The 19,409-nt window shown below is 45.0% G+C and overlaps 1 protein-coding gene across 2 annotated transcripts in view; it reads left to right on the top strand.

Moving 5' to 3' along the window:
• LOC310786937 (glutamate receptor 1-like) overlaps nt 1–19,409 on the top strand; it is a gene marked incomplete at its 3' end in the record, with an annotated part of 287,668 nt that overhangs the window by 251,264 nt on the left and 16,995 nt on the right. For both annotated transcript variants that reach the window (XM_083648279.1, XM_083648280.1), the window contains one exon: nt 15,367–15,481. In XM_083648279.1, coding sequence (XP_083504405.1) covers nt 15,367–15,481 — 115 coding nt within the window. The remainder of the gene's footprint in view (nt 1–15,366; nt 15,482–19,409) is intronic.

Genomic DNA, 19,409 nt, shown 5'->3' on the forward strand with positions numbered 1-19,409 from the left:
CTGGTGGGCATCAGATAGCCTATTCTAGCTTGTTTGCTCTCTGTGCATCGAGCCTGCTGCTGCCTGGGTCTGTGTGTACTGTCAATGGTTGTATGCTGTAGTGCCCTGCGTGCCCCACCCCCCTCCTCCTCCTCCTCCGTGGTGGGAGGAGTGTCTCTGGGGCTCTGCTGCGGTTTGCTCTGAGTTTGCTCTGCACTGAAAAGTGCGCTGCATCCCCCTGCTTTTTTACAGCGTGTCGCCGGCTCCCAGCTGAGAATAATGTAACTTTTCAGAAAGACGCTGGTGTCGGCAACTAAATCATATGGAGGGGCTATCGCAGCGGACACGGATGGGGCTCAATTGTGGCAGCAGATGACTGCTGTTCACAGGCACAGCTAACGTTATGCTTCATGCATATCGATGCGATTTCCGTTTCCCCATGACTTCTTCTCTCTTTTTTCCTCGCCTTTCTCTAATCTGGAGAGCACTGTCGCCACCTAATGGGTCCCTAAAATAGGTTTTACACATTCAACAGCCACCATACTTTCACGGGAGATGGATCTGGCTTTGATGCACGTCCCACCGTCAAAAAATGCAATTGACGAACATACTCGTCCTTGGCACTCTACGTTACTAAACCAATTGACGAACATACTCGTCCATGGCACTCAATGAGTTAAAAACGGGCAGCAGGCCGCAGTTTGACCGCGGGCCATAGTTTGGCCACCCCTGCTCTATACCATTTTCGATATCACGGCGAAAAAATTACAACACATTAAGAGACATTTCGTTTTTTATTATTAAAACATGAGAAAAATGTTTCATGAATTTGTGAAAAATAAACCTTCCTGTAAAAGACCATTTTAATTGTCTTAAGTAGTATGTATGTGTGTGGGGGTCCATCTTCCATGTACAATTTCCCCCAAAGCCTCCCTCAAGCTGCCCCCTGTATATGCTCTGAGTGCAGCCCAACACCATGCATGTCCCAGGACCCAGTTATAAATTGCAGGGTAAAGTTATGTGGCTGTGCTCTGCTGCTCCAAAAACCTCTCATACCTGGGATTCAGTTGCTGAATGTGTTGGAACCCAGGTTTCTCCACGGTGTAAACGGGGACCTGATCCATGCATAATGCTCTGCTAACTACATCCCTGTATTTCTTTGCATGTCATTGAATTCCCAATCCGATGATCATCTGAACAGTTTATGATGTTTTTTTTCTTTACCACAAATAACAATAATCATCATCATCATCATCATCATTCGGGTAATGTGTTTTATATTGCACTTTGTAACAAATCTCTTCAGTTGCTGTTGATAATACCACATTAGTTATTGTTAACTCATTGAGTGCCAGCCACTTTTGGAAAACGGATGCTCCCAGTGCCAGCCCTTTCAGAGCGTTTTCAGTGATTTCTCGAGGCCCACAGAATATTGTGTGATATGACTATGTAAACACCGAACACGGCCAAAGAACGATGAGACTCTATTGTATCATCTGCAAAAAAAAGTTTATTGATATCATTTTCCGTTCTTTAGTTATCAGCCGGAGAAGATAGGTTGATTTCACCAAAAACAGACGTTTCCATCTAGAAGCTGAGATAATGAGCCTTTTGTGAAATGAAGCATTTCAAGCAAATCACTGACTCTGAAGCTAATATTTTCTGACCTGAAACATCTGAACAGTAATTTCCCTCAATAAAACAGCACCCCCACCCCCCTCAACTGCAAACTCCTCCTCCGTGGGAGTGTCTCTGGTGGCTCTGCTCGCTCTGCTGCGTGTGTCAGGCGAGTCCCAGCTTTTTCACAGCGTTCCGCCGTTTTTGTCGCCGGCTGCTCCCAGCGCTTCCAGCTGAGAATAATGTAACTTTTCAGAAAGACGCTGGTGTCGGCAACTAATCATGTGGAGGGGCTATCGCAGCGGAGACGGAGGGGCTCAATTGTGGCAGCAGATTGGCTGCTGTTCACAGGCACAGCTAACGTTATGCTTCATGCATATCGATGCATACCGATGCGGTTTCCTTTTCCCCATGACTTCTTCTCTGTTTTTCCTCACCTTTCTCTAATCTGGAGAGCACTGTCGCCACCTAATGGGTCCGTAAAATAGCTTATACACATTCGACATCGCCCATATTTTTACAGGAGATGCATCTGGCTTTGATCCACGTCCCACCGTCAAAAAACGCAATTGACGACTTTAGTCGTCATTGGCACTCTACGTTACTATTTGAATTTGATGACGATAGTCGTCATTGGCACTCAATGAGTTAATGTCCTTAACGTGTTCCTGTACCATCACCATGGAAACATCCATTATTATCTTCTGCTCTACTTTGGTCATCACTGTGATTCAAGCGGGAACAACAGGCAACTTCTGGACCTTCAGTTTATTCTGGAGGGAATGCAGTGGTATTCGAGCCACTCTAACCCACCACACTTTACCTGTTTTTAAAGCCCCAATATGTAACTGCTTTTACAGCATTTTGACAGTACACTGACTTCTAATAGGGAGAATTGTGCCTCTATAATTGCCACTCCGCACCCTAGATGCCTGTTTCCTGCACCATGGCACTTTGCACAATCTGATTTCACCAAGTAACAGTTGTTCCTGGATCAACATTTCTTCCTAGTAAGGGCCGGGAAAACCCCGCTGCCAAATTCATTTGATTGGTCACTTCTTCCTGAAAATGTGCAGCAAGGAAAAAAATGTGGTTAAGATTAGTGTTGTGAAAAAAGTGCACTGTTTTCACTGAATGTCAGTCCTCCACTTTAATGTTTTTTCCCCTTTTCTGTCCATAGCAAACACTGCAACAGGAAGTGAGCTGGGGTTCAATTTTGAATGTTTTTGTTGTCAAGATAAAACCGTCTAATGAATAAGGTGCACGCCTTCCAATCTGAGGACTAAGGTTTGACTTTACTTTACTTTTACTTTATTGCATTTAGCAGACACTTTTATCCAAAGCGACGTACAGAACATGAGTGCAAGAACATAGAATAAAAGAACATATAGCCCCCTATTCTCCCACAGGCCTTCGGCGCTAAAACGGGCCTTAACCGCAAAAAAACGTGCCTTGCGCCTGTTTTGGGACGATATCAATATGGCTTTACGCTGCCAAATGCGCTTTAGGCCGAATGGGCGTGGCGCAGTCCCAGAATGGGCCAAAGTGGGCGTGTCGGCCTTAAATCTCGGCGTACTGATATCTTCGCACCTGCCGTAAATTTAGCGCTTTGCGCCTTTGAAAACCAGGCCTATTCAGTGCGCCAGTGCTCTTCTGCCTCTCCCCTGTCACCCTTCTCTGTCTCTCTCTGAAACCAGGTCTATTCAGTGCGCCAGTGCTCTTCTGCCTCTTCTCTGTCACCCTTCTCTCTCTCTCTCTGACTCCCTTGCTTAGACAGGCACAACACACTTCCCATATAGGAAAAATAAGTTGTAAGTTGTCTGGCCTGTCCCAGCATGCATTGTGCTTCTCCATTTCGCTACTAAATAGCAACCAAATGAGGCGAAATAGATATAAAAGGTCGATCTAAAATAATGTGTAATGGTAACACAGCCTGCAATTGTAGAACATTTCAATATTGGACCAAATAAAACATCGAAATTAAAACACCACCCTAAGTGAAACATATATGTCCTCCTGGGGCTATATATATCCCTTGTCGATTTAACGTGATTTAGATAAGTGACAGCGGAACGCGCTTCCTACTGTCATCTGCTATACTGTGATGTCCGCTCCAATAACTTGGCCCTACTTCACATTTAGTTTTACAATAAAAACACATTTATGCAATGACTTTACATAATGTAGGGTATATTTATGTGCATCATTCTACCTGCAGCAGGGGAGAGAAAACGATATCGTTCTGGACAAACTTTCACCAATATAAAATTAATCTCATCATATAGGGATAGGCTATATTTTTCTATCCGATGCATTTAGAACATTCTTTTCACTTTGATCTTGCTATAGTGTAGCGTATTTACATGCTTGCAGTATTTAAACTGCAGTTAGATTGGTTTGAGAAGCATAATAATATGGAATAATAGCCTATAATGGAGACAGACAGACTGGATGAAGGGAGGGGGGGGGGCAGAGCGTTTGGCTTTCGTCTGGTTTTGCGGGATCACTGGAATTGGAGCTAAAAAGGCAAGCGTGCGATTCGTTTATTGCAGTTATCCAATGAGCATGACGGTGCATAATTTTACACTTAAAAGGCGTGGTTGTAATGCTTTAGGCTGCGTGTAGCGCCAGCACGACGATATCAAGTGCGCTGGTCCACGCCCACTGATTTGCGCTGCGCCAGGCGCTCGGCCTAGAAACAGCGCCGATGCAACGATAGGGGCCATTGTCAATATAAAAGTGCATAGAACAGTATACAAAGCACAATGTGCAAACTGCATTAAAATTCAACTATCAAGCCGCACACTCAGCAACATTCAAGCAATAACAATGTATAAAATGTTTGCATCAAGCCATTTATTCCACATCGTACAGCAATAAACATTCAACCTTAACTAATATTACTTCCATTCACATAGTTGTTAACCATCAATTTGAAAGTGTTCATAAAAGAGATGGGTCTTGAGTCTCTTTTTGAAGATGGAGAACGATTCTGCGGAACGGATGGAGTGTGGCAAATCGTTCGACCACCGGGGAACCACAGAGGAGTGTCTTGTTTCGCACTGTGTGTGCAAAGGAGTCCCAGACGACGACGTGCTAGTTAAACTTTTTATTTTATCTTAGCGGAGCGGGCATGTAGGTGACTGCATTACAGGAAGGCGAACTTCACACTGGCTTGACTGTCTATTCAAGACACGCCCTACACATGATGTGAACTATCACAATCAGTTATGATTACATCCACTAGGGGTCAATAGAGTATCCATTACATGTCCTAGGTCTAACCATAGACTGTATTATAGAATCAATATTCTGGATAGCATAAATGATACAAACTATATCAGTCGATATTCTGTGTGAATATTACATCCCCCTTCTTTTAAAAGAAAATTGTGTAGTCCTTATAGCAGTGTGATATAACTAATTATCTTAAACATCCTGCATAACCATACGAGTACAAATGCCCTGTTTTCTTTTAGTTACCGTTTAGCTTTTCTTTTCTTTTCAGCTGTAACTTAGCTTATATGTAGTAAAGATATAAACACACTTATCAGTGTAACACAATAGCATCATTAATAACAGTCTTTCATATTTTTTTCTCTTTTTACATTTTACTGTTTTTTTTTTGGTTTGTGTTTTCACAAGTCCAGAACAACTCTAGAATTGACTTCCCGTCCGGATCTTGTCTGGTAAGGGACAGTGGGAGGTACAGTCTCACTTGTTGGCTGTGTAGTGCTCTGTGGTGTATGCTGAGTGTTGTTGTCATCTGTGTTGTCATCAGCACGGGCACTGTGTGTTTCTTTTGTGTCCAGGAGGTGACGTCTGTTTCGTCTGTAGTCTTGGCCTTCCTTTGTACGTATGTGGTATGACCTGTCAGTATCAGCTGGTTGGATGACGACTGCCGGTTTCCAGTAGCCATGCTCCTGGAGTCGGATGCTTTGTCCTGCGTGCAGTGATGTCATCGGCCTGGCTGTCCTGTCGTAGTATATTTTCTGATGTTGCTGTCGGTGGACTCTCCTGGTGTGGACATCTCTGTGGCTGACCACCTTGGGCTGCAGCTGCTGGTGGGTGTTGGGAAGGATGGAGCGTAAGCGACGGCTCATAAGCAGCTGGGCTGGCGATCTGAAGCTGTCAACAGGGGTGTTGCGATACTCAAGGAGACTCAGATAGGGGTCTCTCTGATCAGCTTTGGCCTTTTCCATGAGTGACTTGGCAGTCTGGACAGCTTTCTCAGCAAGGCCATTACTCTGTGGATAGTGCGGACTGCTGGTTGTGTGTGTAAACTCCCATGTGCTGGCAAAGGTTTCAAACTCTTTACACTTATACTGAGGGCCATTGTCCGATATCACAGTTTCCGGTATGCCGTGTCTGGCGAAGGTAGCTTTCAGTTTGTTGATCACGGCGGAGGCTGTTGTGCTGTGCAGCCTGTCCAGCTCAAAGTACCTGCTGTAATAGTCTGCTGTGACTATGTAGTTTTCATTGTTCCAGGTGAACAGATCCGTAGCGACTGTTTGCCATGGCCTGTCGGGGATCTTGTGGCTTATCATGGGCTCTTTAGTGTTGGAAGGCCTGTGTTTGAGACAGGTGGGGCATGTTCCAACTATCTCCTCAATCTGCTTGTTCATCCCAGGCCAGAAAAGGATGTCACGGGCTCTCTGCTTGCACTTTTCAATGCCCATGTGGCCTGCATGTATTCGGGACAACATCTCTTTATGCAGTGAGGCGAGGATGATGATTTTCTCTCCCTTGAATATGATGTCATTCATCAGTGAAAGTTCATCCCGGTGGTTCCAATATTCTGATATGCTATGAGGGCACATTCTCCTCTTCTCAGGCCATCCTTCTCTGATTGTCTCTATCAGTGTCATGAGCTGTGTGTCTTTCTCAGTCTCTGCTCTGATCTCTTTCAACTTTGTGTCGCTGACGGGCAGATTGCTGTACACTGTGTGCACCTGCATGTCCATGCCTTCTCTGAGGCTGTCGTCCTGGTCAGACAGTGACTTCCTGGAGAGGGTGTCTGCGACAGGAATGTCTTTGCCTGGTCTGTGTATGATGGTGAAATCATACCTCTGTAGTTGGAGTATCATCCTCTGTAGCCTTGGAGGCGCTGCTGCGAGTGGTTTTCTCATAATGGACTCAAGTGGCTTGTGGTCACTTTCCACAATGGTGTGACGTCCATAAACGTACTGGTGGAAACGCTTGCATCCGAACAAGATGGCGTATAGTTCTTTTTCAATCTGAGCATAGTTCACTTCACAGTCAGACAGTGATTTGGATGCGTAGCCGATGGGCTTTCCTTCTTGCAGTAGGACAGCACCTAGTCCATATTTAGAGGCGTCGACTTGTAGCCTGAGCTCTTTGCTGGGGTCATAATATGCTAGGACTGGACCTGGCTCTCTTGTGATTAGCTCTTTCATGTTCCTGAATGCTTCATCATGCTGTGCGTCCCATACAAATTCACTGGACTCTTTCAACAGGTGGCGCATGGGCGCGTTGATGTCTGAGAGCATAGGGGCAAACTTTGACAAGTAGGTAACCATGCCAAGAATTGTTTCCAACTCACCCTTGTCTTTGGGTGGCTCCATGTCTCTCACAGCTGCAATTTTGGCTGGATCGGGCTTGAGTCCGTCTTCTGTGATACGGTGCCCAAAGTAACTAACCTCAGTGGAACAGATTTTACTCTTCTCCGGGTTGAGCTTGACTCCTCACTCTCTGGAGCGCTGCAGCATGGCATGGAGGTTTTTATCATGTTCCTCCTTGCTCTTGCCATATATGAGGACATCGTCGACTATCGCCGTGACTAGATCCCTGTAGACCCTCATAAGTCTCATCAACTTTCCTTTGAAACTCGTCTTGTGCAGATATCAGTCCAAAAGGTAGCCGGAGGAACCGGTACCGTCCGAATACAGTGTTGAAGGTGGTCAGCTTGGACGACTCATCTGCGAGCTTTATCGCCCAATATCCTGACCTAGCATCCATAACACTGAAGTAGCGGGCTCCTGCCAACTTTGCCGTGATGTCGTCGAGGGTAGGCAAAGGGTAGTGCGGTCTTTTGATAGCCTGGTTTAGATCTTTAGGTTCGAGACACACTCTCAACTTGCCTGTGCGTGGCTTTTCTGCTGCCACCATTGAATTGACCCATTCAGTTGGTTCAGTGACTTTCACGATGATCTGATTCTTTTCCATGTTCTGTAGCTCCTGTTTGAGGCGGTCACGCAGAGCAAGGGGAACACGCCTTGGTGGGTGAACCACAGGTGTTGTGTCGGGTTTGAGGTGGATAGTGCACTCACCAGGGAATAGTCCTATCCCTGTGAAAACATCTGCATATTCATCCAGGATTGAAACCTCAGACGTGCCAGATATTGACAGTATGAGCTTAATTAGTCCAAAGTCTAGCCATGCTTGTAAGCCTAGCACTGGGGGTGCTTGTGTGTCAACAATATGGACTTTCAGCATTAACTGAGTGTCTTTGTACTGGCACTTCATGTTGCACTTGCCTCTGACAATGAGTGGCTCACCGCCATATCCATAGAGCGGGCGAGCTGTGGGCTCCAGTACATACTGAGTTTTCAGTTTTCTGAACACTTGTGTGGGAATTACGTTAGCTGAGGCCCCAGTGTCTAGCTTAAAGCTAACTGTTGTTTTGCTTGGACCAACTTGCACATCTGCAAAAGCCTGTTCTTTGTTATGGATGTTATTTTCTTGTGTCACTGCATCAATAAACAAATCCTCTTTGTTTGGCTCATTTTCACTTACTGTGTGCACTCCTTTTTCTTTCCGGCCAGACCGACATACCTTTGCAAAATGGTTCCACTTGTTGCATATTTTGCACTGCTTGCCTTTAGCTGGGCAACTGTCCTTGAATCCATGAGCCCTGTTCCCGCAGTATCCACACGTTTTAGGGCGCTCTCTGTCTCCCTCTGTCCTGGAGACGTAATCCGCGTTTCCCTTTGACTTGTCATGGCGCGCTTTCCAAGCGGTGCCCTTTGAAAACTGCCGACTGACTGCATGAATGGTCTGCTCCCGTGGGCCACTGTTACCGCCAGCTATCGTTTTAAGCTGCGTCTGTGCCATTTCATGAGACCTGGCAATGTCTATTGCTTTATCCAACGTTAAGTCGGACCCGACGTTTAGTAGCTTTTCTCTCACTCTTGGTGACTGAATCCCAAAAACAACATGGTCTCGTACCATCTCGTCACTGTTGGCATAATTACAGTCTTTTACAAGCAGTCGCAAATCTGTTACAAACTGTTCAAACGGCTCATTAATTCCTTGCACTTTTTCGTGGAATTTGTAACGAGCGAAAATCACATTTGTCTTCAGTATGACGTATGCTTCATAACGATCATAGTACGATTTCAGTACCTTTCTCTCGTCATTTGTGAGCGTCCATGTGTTATAAATGTCCCGGCCTTTATCTCCGATCCAAAGGAGTAGGTAGCTGCATTTCACGTCTTCCTCCCTCTTCTTGAAAGGACCCGAAAACATTAAATCCACGTGGAGCTTAAACTTTCGCCATGCTTCGGGCAAGTTGCTGGCGTCCCAGTCCATGCAGGGAAAAGGAACTCCAGCGACGTCCATTGTCGTTTTTACGTTCGGCAAACCTTTTACTCTGACACCATGTCTTGTTTCGCACTGTGTGTGCAAAGGAGTCCCAGACGACGACGTGCTAGTTAAACTTTTTATTTTATCTTAGCGGAGCGGGCATGTAGGTGACTGCATTACAGGAAGGCGAACTTCACACTGGCTTGACTGTCTATTCAAGACACGCCCTACACATGATGTGAACCTATCACAATCAGTTATTATTACATCCACTAGGGGTCAATAGAGTATCCATTACATGTCCTAGGTCTAACCAGGACATGTAATGGATACTCTATAGTATCCATCTGTATTATAGAATCAATATTCTGGATAGCATAAATGATACAAACTATATCAGTCGATATTCTGTGTGAATATTACAAGGAGAACAGACCTCTCCGTGACATGGGACTAGTTGGTGGGGGTAGTGCCAGGAGTCTTTCATTAGCGGAGCGTAGTGAGCGGGAGGGGGTGTAGAGATGGATGAGTGAGCTCAGGTAGGCAGGTGCTGTATTAGTTGCAGTTTTGAAGGCGACTGACAAGGCTTTAAATTTGATATGGGGAGCCAGTGGAGGGAAATGAGCAGGGGTGTGATATGTGCTCTTTTGGGTTGGTTGAAAACAATACAAGCTGCTGCATTTTGGATCAACTGGAGGGGTTTGAAAGTACATGCGGGGAGGCCTGCCAGAAGGGCGTTACAGTAGTCGTTACGGGTCTGGTACCAGCGCCTGAACCAGAAGTTGACAGGTGTGAACGGACAAATAGGGTCTAATCTTCCTGATATTGTAGAGGGTGAATCTGCATGACCGAGCGATTGAGGCGACATGGGGTTTATGGGAGAGTTGGTCATAAATTATGACACCTAGGTTTCTGGCAGAGTTTACGGGTACAAGTTGAGTTGGTCTGAGGTTGATGTTGAGCTGCTGGTGTATGGAAGGATTGGCAGGGGATGATGATAAGTTCTGTCTTAGAGAGGTTGAGTTGGAGATGGCGTTTACTCATCCAGGCGGAGAGGTCAGCAAGGCAAGCAGAGAGACGTGTTCAGGCTGTGGGGTCGTTAGGTGGAAAGGATAGGAAGAGCTGGGTGTCGTCAGCATAGGAGTGATAATGGAAACCATGGGAATGGATGATGGAACTGAGGAATATGGTGTAAACTGCAAACAGAGGAGGGCCGAGGACTGAGCCTTGAGGTACTCCTGTGCACAAGTCATGGAGTTTGGACATGTCTCCCCTCCAGGAGACTCTGAAGGATCTCCCGGAGAGATATGACTCAAACCAGGAGAGCGCCGCTCCTGAGATGTCAAGCTCTGTAAGTGTGGAGATGAGGAGTTGGTGGTTGACCGTGTCAAATGCTGCCGACAGATCAAGCAGCAGTAATGCTGAGGACTGCCCGGCAGCTCTAGCCAGGCGCAATGATTCTGTGACTGTTAATAGTGCGGTTTCTGTGGAGTGCCCCTGTTTAACCCTTGTGTGGTGTTCATGTTTTTGTTACTCAGCCAATGTTTGCGGGTCTGGTGGACCCGGCGCATTATTGGGTTTTTAAATCAATACAGCCATAACAATTTATGTAAAGATACTTACCAGATGTTTAATTTATCCCAATTACTAGCAATGAAGAGAGCATATGGTTAATATTGATCATTTACCTCTGTTAGATCACATTTATCAAAGTGCTATCCGTTTTTTATGATAAAATGGGAAAAAAGGAAAAAAGCTTCTCTCTCTTCAAAAATGATCTCTAAGGCCCTCTGAGCAGAGAATCTTTCCGCCATCTTGAGATGCAGAGCCACACAAAGCAATGAAGGCAGCGCAAGAAAATACAGAATGGTTCATTCATACATATAAGATGTCCGGGTCCAGTGGACCCGGACATCTTATATGTAATAGAAATGTGTAGGGGGGGTGTATGGTGTGTGGTCATTAAATATGTATTCTGATATATGTTCTTCACAGAAAATGAGCCAAAGTCAGTGAGTCTCAGTTTGAAAAATTAATTAATTGTATAATTTTTCTTTTAATAAAAAATGAAAACGGGTCCCACAGACCCGAACACCACACAAGGGTTAAATCCAGACTGGTTTGGGTCATGCAAGTTATTGTCAGAGAGGAATTTGGAGAGCTGGGTGGAGACAGCACGTTCAAGGACTTTTGATAAAAAGGGCAGGAGAGAGACAGGTCTGTAATTTTCAACCAGGGTGGGATCAAGTGATGCTTTCTTAAGTAGCAGGGTGACACGTGCTTGCTTGAATGCAGAGGGGAAGGTACCAGATGTGAGTGAGGAGTTGATGATTTGCATTACAGCAGGAATGATTGTGGAAGAGATGGAGGTTGCATGGGATCGGGTCCAGAGTGCAGGTGGTGGGACAAGAGTCCATTCAAAGTTTGGAGACTTCCTCCTCTGTTAAGGGAGAAAATGAGGAGAGAGCAGGGCTGTTGATAGGGTGTGGAGAATGAGTATGGGTGGGGCATGAAAACTGGTTGCTGATGGCGGCGATCTTGTTAGTGAAGTAAGTGGCGAACATGTCTGACGTGATCAGGGTAGAGGGCGGTGGGGGAGGTGGGTTCAATAATGAGTTGAAGGCCATGAACATTTGTCGGGCGTCAGTGGCATTGGATATTTTGTTCTGATAGAAGGAGGTTTTTGCTGTTATAAGGCAGGAGGAGAAGGATGAGAGAAGGGACTGGTAATCAGTGAGGTCTGAGGGATTTTTGGATTAGGTCCATTTCATTTCCGCTGATCTGAGGGTTGATATTTGTGCTCTGATAACGTCAGTGAGCCATGGACTGGGGGGGTTTCCGGGCAGGTTTGGTGGTTATGGGGCAGAGGTTATTGATAGCAGTGGAGAGTGCAGAGCAGAAAGTGCCTCATCAGCTGGGAGTCTGCAGAACTCAAGATGTGAGGGCATGGTGAGCATGACTGCACTGGAGAGCTGAGATGGAGTGACGGTTCGGATACCACGGTGGAAGGAAACCAGCTGTGTGTGTGTGTGTGTGGGGGGGGGGGGTTGGCAGTGATTTTGGAGGGAGACGGTGAATTGGAGAAAAAAGTGATCAGATAGGTGCAGAGTGACAGATGGATCCGATGTGGGGCAGTTACGGGTCATGATGAGGTCGAGGATGTTGCCTGCTTTGTGTGTGGGAGGAGTGGGGATCAGTGTGAGGCCAAAGGAGGAGAGAGATGAAATCAGTTGCATGGGGTTTGTCTGTGTGGATATTCAAGTCACCCATGACCAGCAGAGGGGTGTCGTTATCTGGGATGGATGAGAGTAAGAGCTCAAGATCAGTAGTAAAGTCCTTCAGATTGCTTCCAGGTGGGCGGTATATGACTATGATGTAAATGTTAGTGGGAAATGAGACCAGGACTGCGTGATATTCTAATGATGAGATATTGTTTAACGGAGAGAGTTGAGTGATGTTTTTTTAAATACGGATTCCGGTGCCTCCCCCACGGCCCGTGGGGCGAGGTGTGGGGCGGATCCATGTTTCGGTGAGGGCGAGTATTTGGAGATCTGATAGGCTAATGAGGGATTGTATAAACTCAGTTTTGTTTGCAGCTGACTGACAGATCCATAGGCCAAAGGTGGAGGGGGAGAGGGTGGATGTGGCAGGTGTGAGTGAGTGGGGGCTGTCAGATGTAATAGTGATATGATTGGAATTGTGAACTGAACGAGCATGGGAGTTGACGGTGGCAGCGCAAGCATTTGATACACATACAGTGATTTGGGAGGGCAGTAGCACAGTGTCAGATTTTGACACATACACATTGTCAAGTAGTGGAATGGTTATTAGGTTATCCAAGTTAATATACAGTAGTTCATCATGTATGGTAAATTCTGCAGGTTCCGTTTGATGTTTGTGTGAACTGGAATTCGACAGCCAGACACAGAGAGAGGACAATATATTTCAGAGGATGGTGTGGAGGTAATACGTCCTCCTTTCCGCCAGGGGGAGCTGGTGAGAGGATTTGCATCGGAGGAGTGTGTGGGCTGTTGACCAGGGCCCCGTTCCAATACCCATACTTCCATACTATTTAGTAGGCAAAAAAAGATTTAGTATGTCCCAATACATAGTATGTCAGATGCAGTATGCCAAGAGTACCAGGATGTTGTACTACATCAGCTCCTATTTCGGAGTATGCATCGATGCATGCTTCACCAGCCAATCTTCCCCACAATCCTTTGCGCAGCAGGAAGTTATGTCTTTTTCTTCTTCTTCTAATGTTTTATGGCGGTTGGCAAACAACTTTTTGTGCATTACCGCCACCTACTGGAGTTACGTCACACTGACTGAGCTGCGTGTTCATGAATGAGATAATTAACTTTAAGAAAGCCTTGAAATATGTTAAAACCAAACAAGCATGGTGTGTACCAAAACATGCATATCTTGATTCCTGTTTAGAACTCTGACTTAATGTTTTTGCTTTATTTATTTTATTTTGTTTATTTGATTGTCTGTTCCAATTTTGTAAATGTTTAGTCTGAATTTTTTGTATAATGTACTGTTTGTTACTGCCAGACTTTGTTTATTGAATAGAAAAAAAATAATAATAAAAAAATAAAAAAAACCTCAAATGTGGCGCTGTGGACGTTGGCGGAAGTGAGCAAGAGGTCGGAGTTCAGGAAGCTCACGTGACGACAGATGTAGTGTGTCCCAATAGTATGCATTTTGCATGCATGCTGCACACTACAATCCATACTTTGTGAGGGCAGCGGCAGTACATACTACAAGAAAGAAGTACAAGTATGGGTATTGGAACGGGGCCCAGGAGTGACCAGGTGGGGAGGGGAGGGGGAGGGAGAGGGAGGTCAGAGGTGAATGTGAGCAGAAGGGGCAGAAAGTCAAACAGGCATGGCCGAGTGGACAGCAACAGCGTGACGGAGATTTGCACTGAGCATTTGGACGCCTAGAGTGACTCCCGGTCAAACCACACATTTGTATAAAGCATTAGGGTTAGACATTAGATTTAGGCAAGTACAACAATGTGGTTATAGGGTTAGGGTTTGGGTCTGGTCGAGGTTAGATGAGAAAACACTAACCCTAATCTACCACATCTTTTTTACTTGTCGCACATTTTCAGGAAGAAGCGATTGCGGTGACCAATCAAATGAGTTCGGGGGCGGGGTTTTCCTGGCCCATACTAGGAACAAATGTAGGTCCAGGAACAACTGTTACTTGGTGAAATCAGTTTGTGCATATAACTTTGTTCCGCCCTGGAGCATGTCAAGTTACTGGATGTAACCAAATTTCCTGCTGCAGCTCCTTCATAATAAATGTTTTCCACTAACAAACTAATGGGACCCTTTTATGTTGAAGTACATATAGGAAGTGACATTTGTATCGCTTTCTAGCTTGATTAGTGGTGCGATTAGCCGCTTGTTTCAATAGAAGTCAAGAAAACAACATTTAGGGATATTTGCAGATACTGCAGAAAGGTTAGCAAAGTAGAGAGTACAGGCAGAAACAAAATAAGGCTGATCTGATTGTACAAACAGGGAAGTCTAGCATCTGTATTTACCACTCCTGGCAGCAGAGGCCGCTGTCACTGCTGCTCAGCAGAAAGTTACACGTTGGGGCTCTAAGTTTATCAAGAGGAACTGAACCCCAAACCAAAATCTGTCTTAAGTCTGACACTTAATGGTAAAAAGCATGTTACTGAAATTGCCATTTGCTATTGGCTGATCTTTGGTGCCAGGTGATGTCACCAAATGTTGTAAGGTGACATCACCTGTATGTAAAATGCCAGGCTTGACAAAGATTTGGGTTTGAGATTGAGTCACTCTTTGATACATAACATATTGGATTATCTTATATTAACATCCACACTTTTGACTGTTGTTCCTCCTTTATTTATGAGCTATTATATGAATGCAAATTAATGTTGGTCAAGGTTAGCTCTCTGGTCATTACTGATAGTTCCATTCTTCCATTTATGATGAGCTTAATGATAAGTTCATATGACTATCATCAGTAGATATAGTATGTAATAATGTTGCTCGTCCTCTGCTTATTAACGTAGTTCATACAGTATGACTATCATGATATAGTATGTAATAATGTTGCTCATCCTCTGCTTATTAACACGTAGTTCATATGACTATCATGATATAGTATGTAATAATGTTGCTACTCCTCTGCTTATTAACACGTAGTTCCTTTCTACCCCTCATCATTATTGTCCCGTAGAAACCCAGTTAACTTGGCAGTGTTAAAATTGAACGAGCAGGGCCTGTTGGACAAATTGAAAAACAGATGGTGGTATGACAAAGGCGAGTGCGGCACCGGGGGCGGGGACTCCAAGGTCAGAGCACCGTAACCCCAACGGGTAACACCATGAAACGTCACACCGGGGTAACTGGCAACGACCCGCCACTTCAAAATCAAGTAAAAACACTCCGGACAGTACGACTAAAACTAAAACTACCGGCACCTCGTAAGACGGGTCCCACTGCTGCCTGGAATGGACCCTTGTGTTTTAAAACTGAAAATGTTATGGTCCAGCTTTCAAAACCTTTCCCTTTTTGGCCTTCAGAGGTTCAATCACAGAACTAAAATGGATAGAACCATCATTCCAATTCAATTCAACATTCCAGGACAGTCAGAGCGGCTGCAATATTTTTCTGAACCGCTGGGCCAGCTTCTGTGTAAACCAGCTTACTGTATGACAATTAAGTCGTTTTGCAGGAAGAAACAACGAGAACAGTGGAAAAGTGACAGAACTTACATACGTAGGAGGAGCTCTTGGTTAAAAGATGTGCAGTTAGTGGAAGAGATTGAGTTAATCTGTATCCATGCACTAAAGGCAGGATTTAGCTACATTAGTTGATAGCATTTAAGCCAAGGGATATACTGTAAGTCATTAGTTTATAGCATTCAAGGGATATTCTGTAAGTCATTACTTTATAGGATTTAAGGGATATACTGTAAGTCATTACTTTATAGGATTTAAGGGATATACTGTAAGTCATTACTTTATAGGATTTAAGGGATATACTGTAAGTCATTACTTTATATGATTTAAGGGATATACTGTGAGTCATTACTTTATAGGATTTAAGGGATATACTGTGAGTCATTACTTTATAGGATTTAAGGGATATACTGTAAGTCATTACTTTATAGGATTTAAGGGATATACTGTAAGTCATTACTTTATAGGATTTAAGGGATATACTGTAAGTCATTACTTTATAGGATGTAAGGGATATACTGTAAGTCATTACTTTATAGGATTTAAGGGATATACTGTAAGCCATTACTTTATAGGATTTAAGGGATATACTGTGAGTCATTACTTTATAGGATTTAAGGGATATACTGTAAGTCATTAGTTTATAGCATTTAAGGGATATACTGTAAGTCATTACTTTATAGGATTTAAGGGATATACTGTGTCATTAGTTTATAGCATTTAAGGGATATACTGTAAGTCATTACTTTATAGGATTTAAAGGTCCCAATTCGTGCAGCTGTAACCTCTTAAAAACGTGTGTCTCTGGTCCATAAAACATGATTCTGGATTAATTTGTCGAAAATATAGCAACCCCGTTTGTCGTGACGGAGTTGTCCCTTCCTCGTCCCAAGAATGGCCTGTTTCTATAATATATTCAGAACTAACAGTTCCCATTGGCCGCTGAGGGAGAGCCCGCCCCAGGCTCCCAGTGGCCAATCAGATTAGCGTCTGTGGACCAGCACGCTAGGTTGTGTATACAACTAACGCTATCGTTAACTTAACGTTGCTACGCTAAAGAGGACATCTCAAAATGCCTAGACTTACCGAATGCACCTCCGCAGTTGCTGGATCACGTACAGTTGGCGTCGCTCCAGCTAGAAGTGTTAATTTTGTGCCTATAGACAAAATGGTGCAGGTAGCTTGTGTGAGAGAGACCCGCGCAGTATGCGTGAGGAAGCTCGTGACGTCCCAATTCCCCTCTGGGCAAACGAAGCGTTTGGGGGTGTGGCTTGGAGGAGACTGCAGGGGGAAGTGGATAGGGACAAATCCAACTGTGGCAGTTCTGAGCTTGTGACCACTCATTACAGGGAGGGCTGACAGCAGTATATATGCATTTACAAGTAAAAACAGCTTTTGCACGGAATGGGACCTTTAAGGGATATACTGTAAGTCAAAGTTTGATCATGCTTACCAGCCAGGATTGCTGATATGCTGATTTTGACAAGGAGAGCTAGGGAGAGAAGCACAATCTTTTATAAAGCTACATTATCTGCGTTTCCCAACAAAGAAGCTTCTTAAGAGTTAAGAAGCTTCTTAAGGAGTTAAGAAGGCTCCAAAGAAGTGTTTCCCAAACGCCTTCTTAACAGCCTTCTTAACACATCGCTAAAAAAGGCTCTTAACTCATTGAGTGCCAGCCACTTTTGGAGAACGGACGCTCCCAGTGCCAGAGTTTCAGAGCGTTTTCAGTGATTTCTCGAGGCCCACAGAATATTGTGTGGTATTACTATGTAAACACCGAACACGCACAAAGAACGAGGAGACTCTATTGTATCAGCAGGAAAAAAGAAGTTTATTGATATCATTTTCCGTTCTTTAGTTATCAGCCGGAGAAGATAGGTCAAAAACAGCAAAAACAGGCGTTTCCATCTAGAAGCTGAGATATTGAGCCTTTTGTGAAATGAAGCATTTCAAGCAAATCACTGACTCTGAAACTAATATTTTCTGACCTGAAACATCTGAACAGTAATTTCCTTCAATAAACAGCACCCACACCCCCCTCAACTCCAAACTCCTCCTCCGTGGGAGTGTCTCTGGTGGCTCTGCTCGCTGTGCTGGCTGCTGCGTGTGTCAGGCGAGTCTCTGCCACCTGCTATGGCAGGCTCTGCTGCCTCACGGATCCACGTTCAGATGGCGGCCGCTCGTCGGGGGAGTCTGGATGGGGCTCGCGTTCGTCTGCGTTTCTGGGGTTTCGGTTGTGAGCTGGGATGAAGCTGCGTCCGATTATAGGCTTTCTGCTGCGCGTTTCAAAGTGCGCTGCACCCAGTCTATTTTCGGAGCGCTCAGCCTTGTGCGCCGGCTCCCAGCGCGACACTGAAAAGCCAAACCATTCTCATGAGAATGGTTTGGCTTTGGTTTTATTTTCTGGCGGCTAATCGTGTGGAGAAGCTATGCAGCAGAGACAGAGACATTTGTGGGAGCGGATTGACTGCTGTTCGCAGCTAACGTTGGCTCCAGGCAGCCAGAGCAATCTGTGCCGCTCTGGCTCATGCATTGGTTTCTCTTTCATCACGGGGCTTTTTCTGCTTTTTTTTCCTCAACTTTCTCTAATCTGGAGAGCACTGTCGCCACCTAATGGGTCCGTAAAATAGGTTATACACCTTCAATAGCTACAATATTTTTACAGGAGATGCACGAGGCTTTGATCCACGTCCCACCGTCAAAAAACGCACTCTACGTCACTATTTACTTTGACGTCGATCGACGTCATTGGCACTCAATGAGTTAAGAAGGTGTTAACTCATTGAGTGCCAGCCACTTTTGGAGAACGGACGCTCCCAGTGCCAGAGTTTTCAGAGCGTTTTCAGTGATTTCTCGAGGCCCACAGAATATTGTGTGATATTACTATGTAAACACCGAACATGCACAAAGAACGAGCTGGCTCTATTGTATCATCAGCAAAAAAAAGTTTATTGATACCATTTTCCGTTCTTTAGTTATGAGCCGGAGAAGATAGGTCGTTTTGAGCAAATACAGGCGTTTCAAATTATTAGCTGAGATATTCCGCCTTTTGTGAAATGAAGCATTTCAAGCACATTCACTGAGTCTGAAGATAATATTTTCTGATGTAGTGACGTGGTGTAGTTGTGTGATGCCCTGCGTGCCCCACCCTGCTCTCCCCCCCTCCCCTCCTCAGCTGCAAACTCCTCCCCACACGAACACACAGCCAACACGCACCCACTCTATTTTCGGAGGGCTCCGTTTTTGTTCCCAGCGCGATACGGAAATGCCAAGCCGGACTGCAGGGAAAGGTTTGGCCCTTCGGCGTCGGGTGCTGCCTTTCTGGCGGCTAATCGTGTGGATAAACTATGCAGACAGACAGACAGAGGCAGAGGAGCTCAGTTGTGTGCGCGGATTGACTGCTGTGCGCAGTAAAACGTCAGTTGCAGACAGAGCAATCTAATGTATATGCTCTGGCTGCAGCATGCATCGGTTTCTCTTTGATCACGGCTTTTTCCAGCTGTTTTCCGGACCTCTCTCTAATCTGGAGAGCACTGTC

The sequence above is a fragment of the Poromitra crassiceps genome (genome assembly GCF_964638095.1).
Source record: "Poromitra crassiceps genome assembly, chromosome: 1".
In the NCBI taxonomy this organism is placed as follows: domain Eukaryota; kingdom Metazoa; phylum Chordata; class Actinopteri; order Beryciformes; family Melamphaidae; genus Poromitra; species Poromitra crassiceps.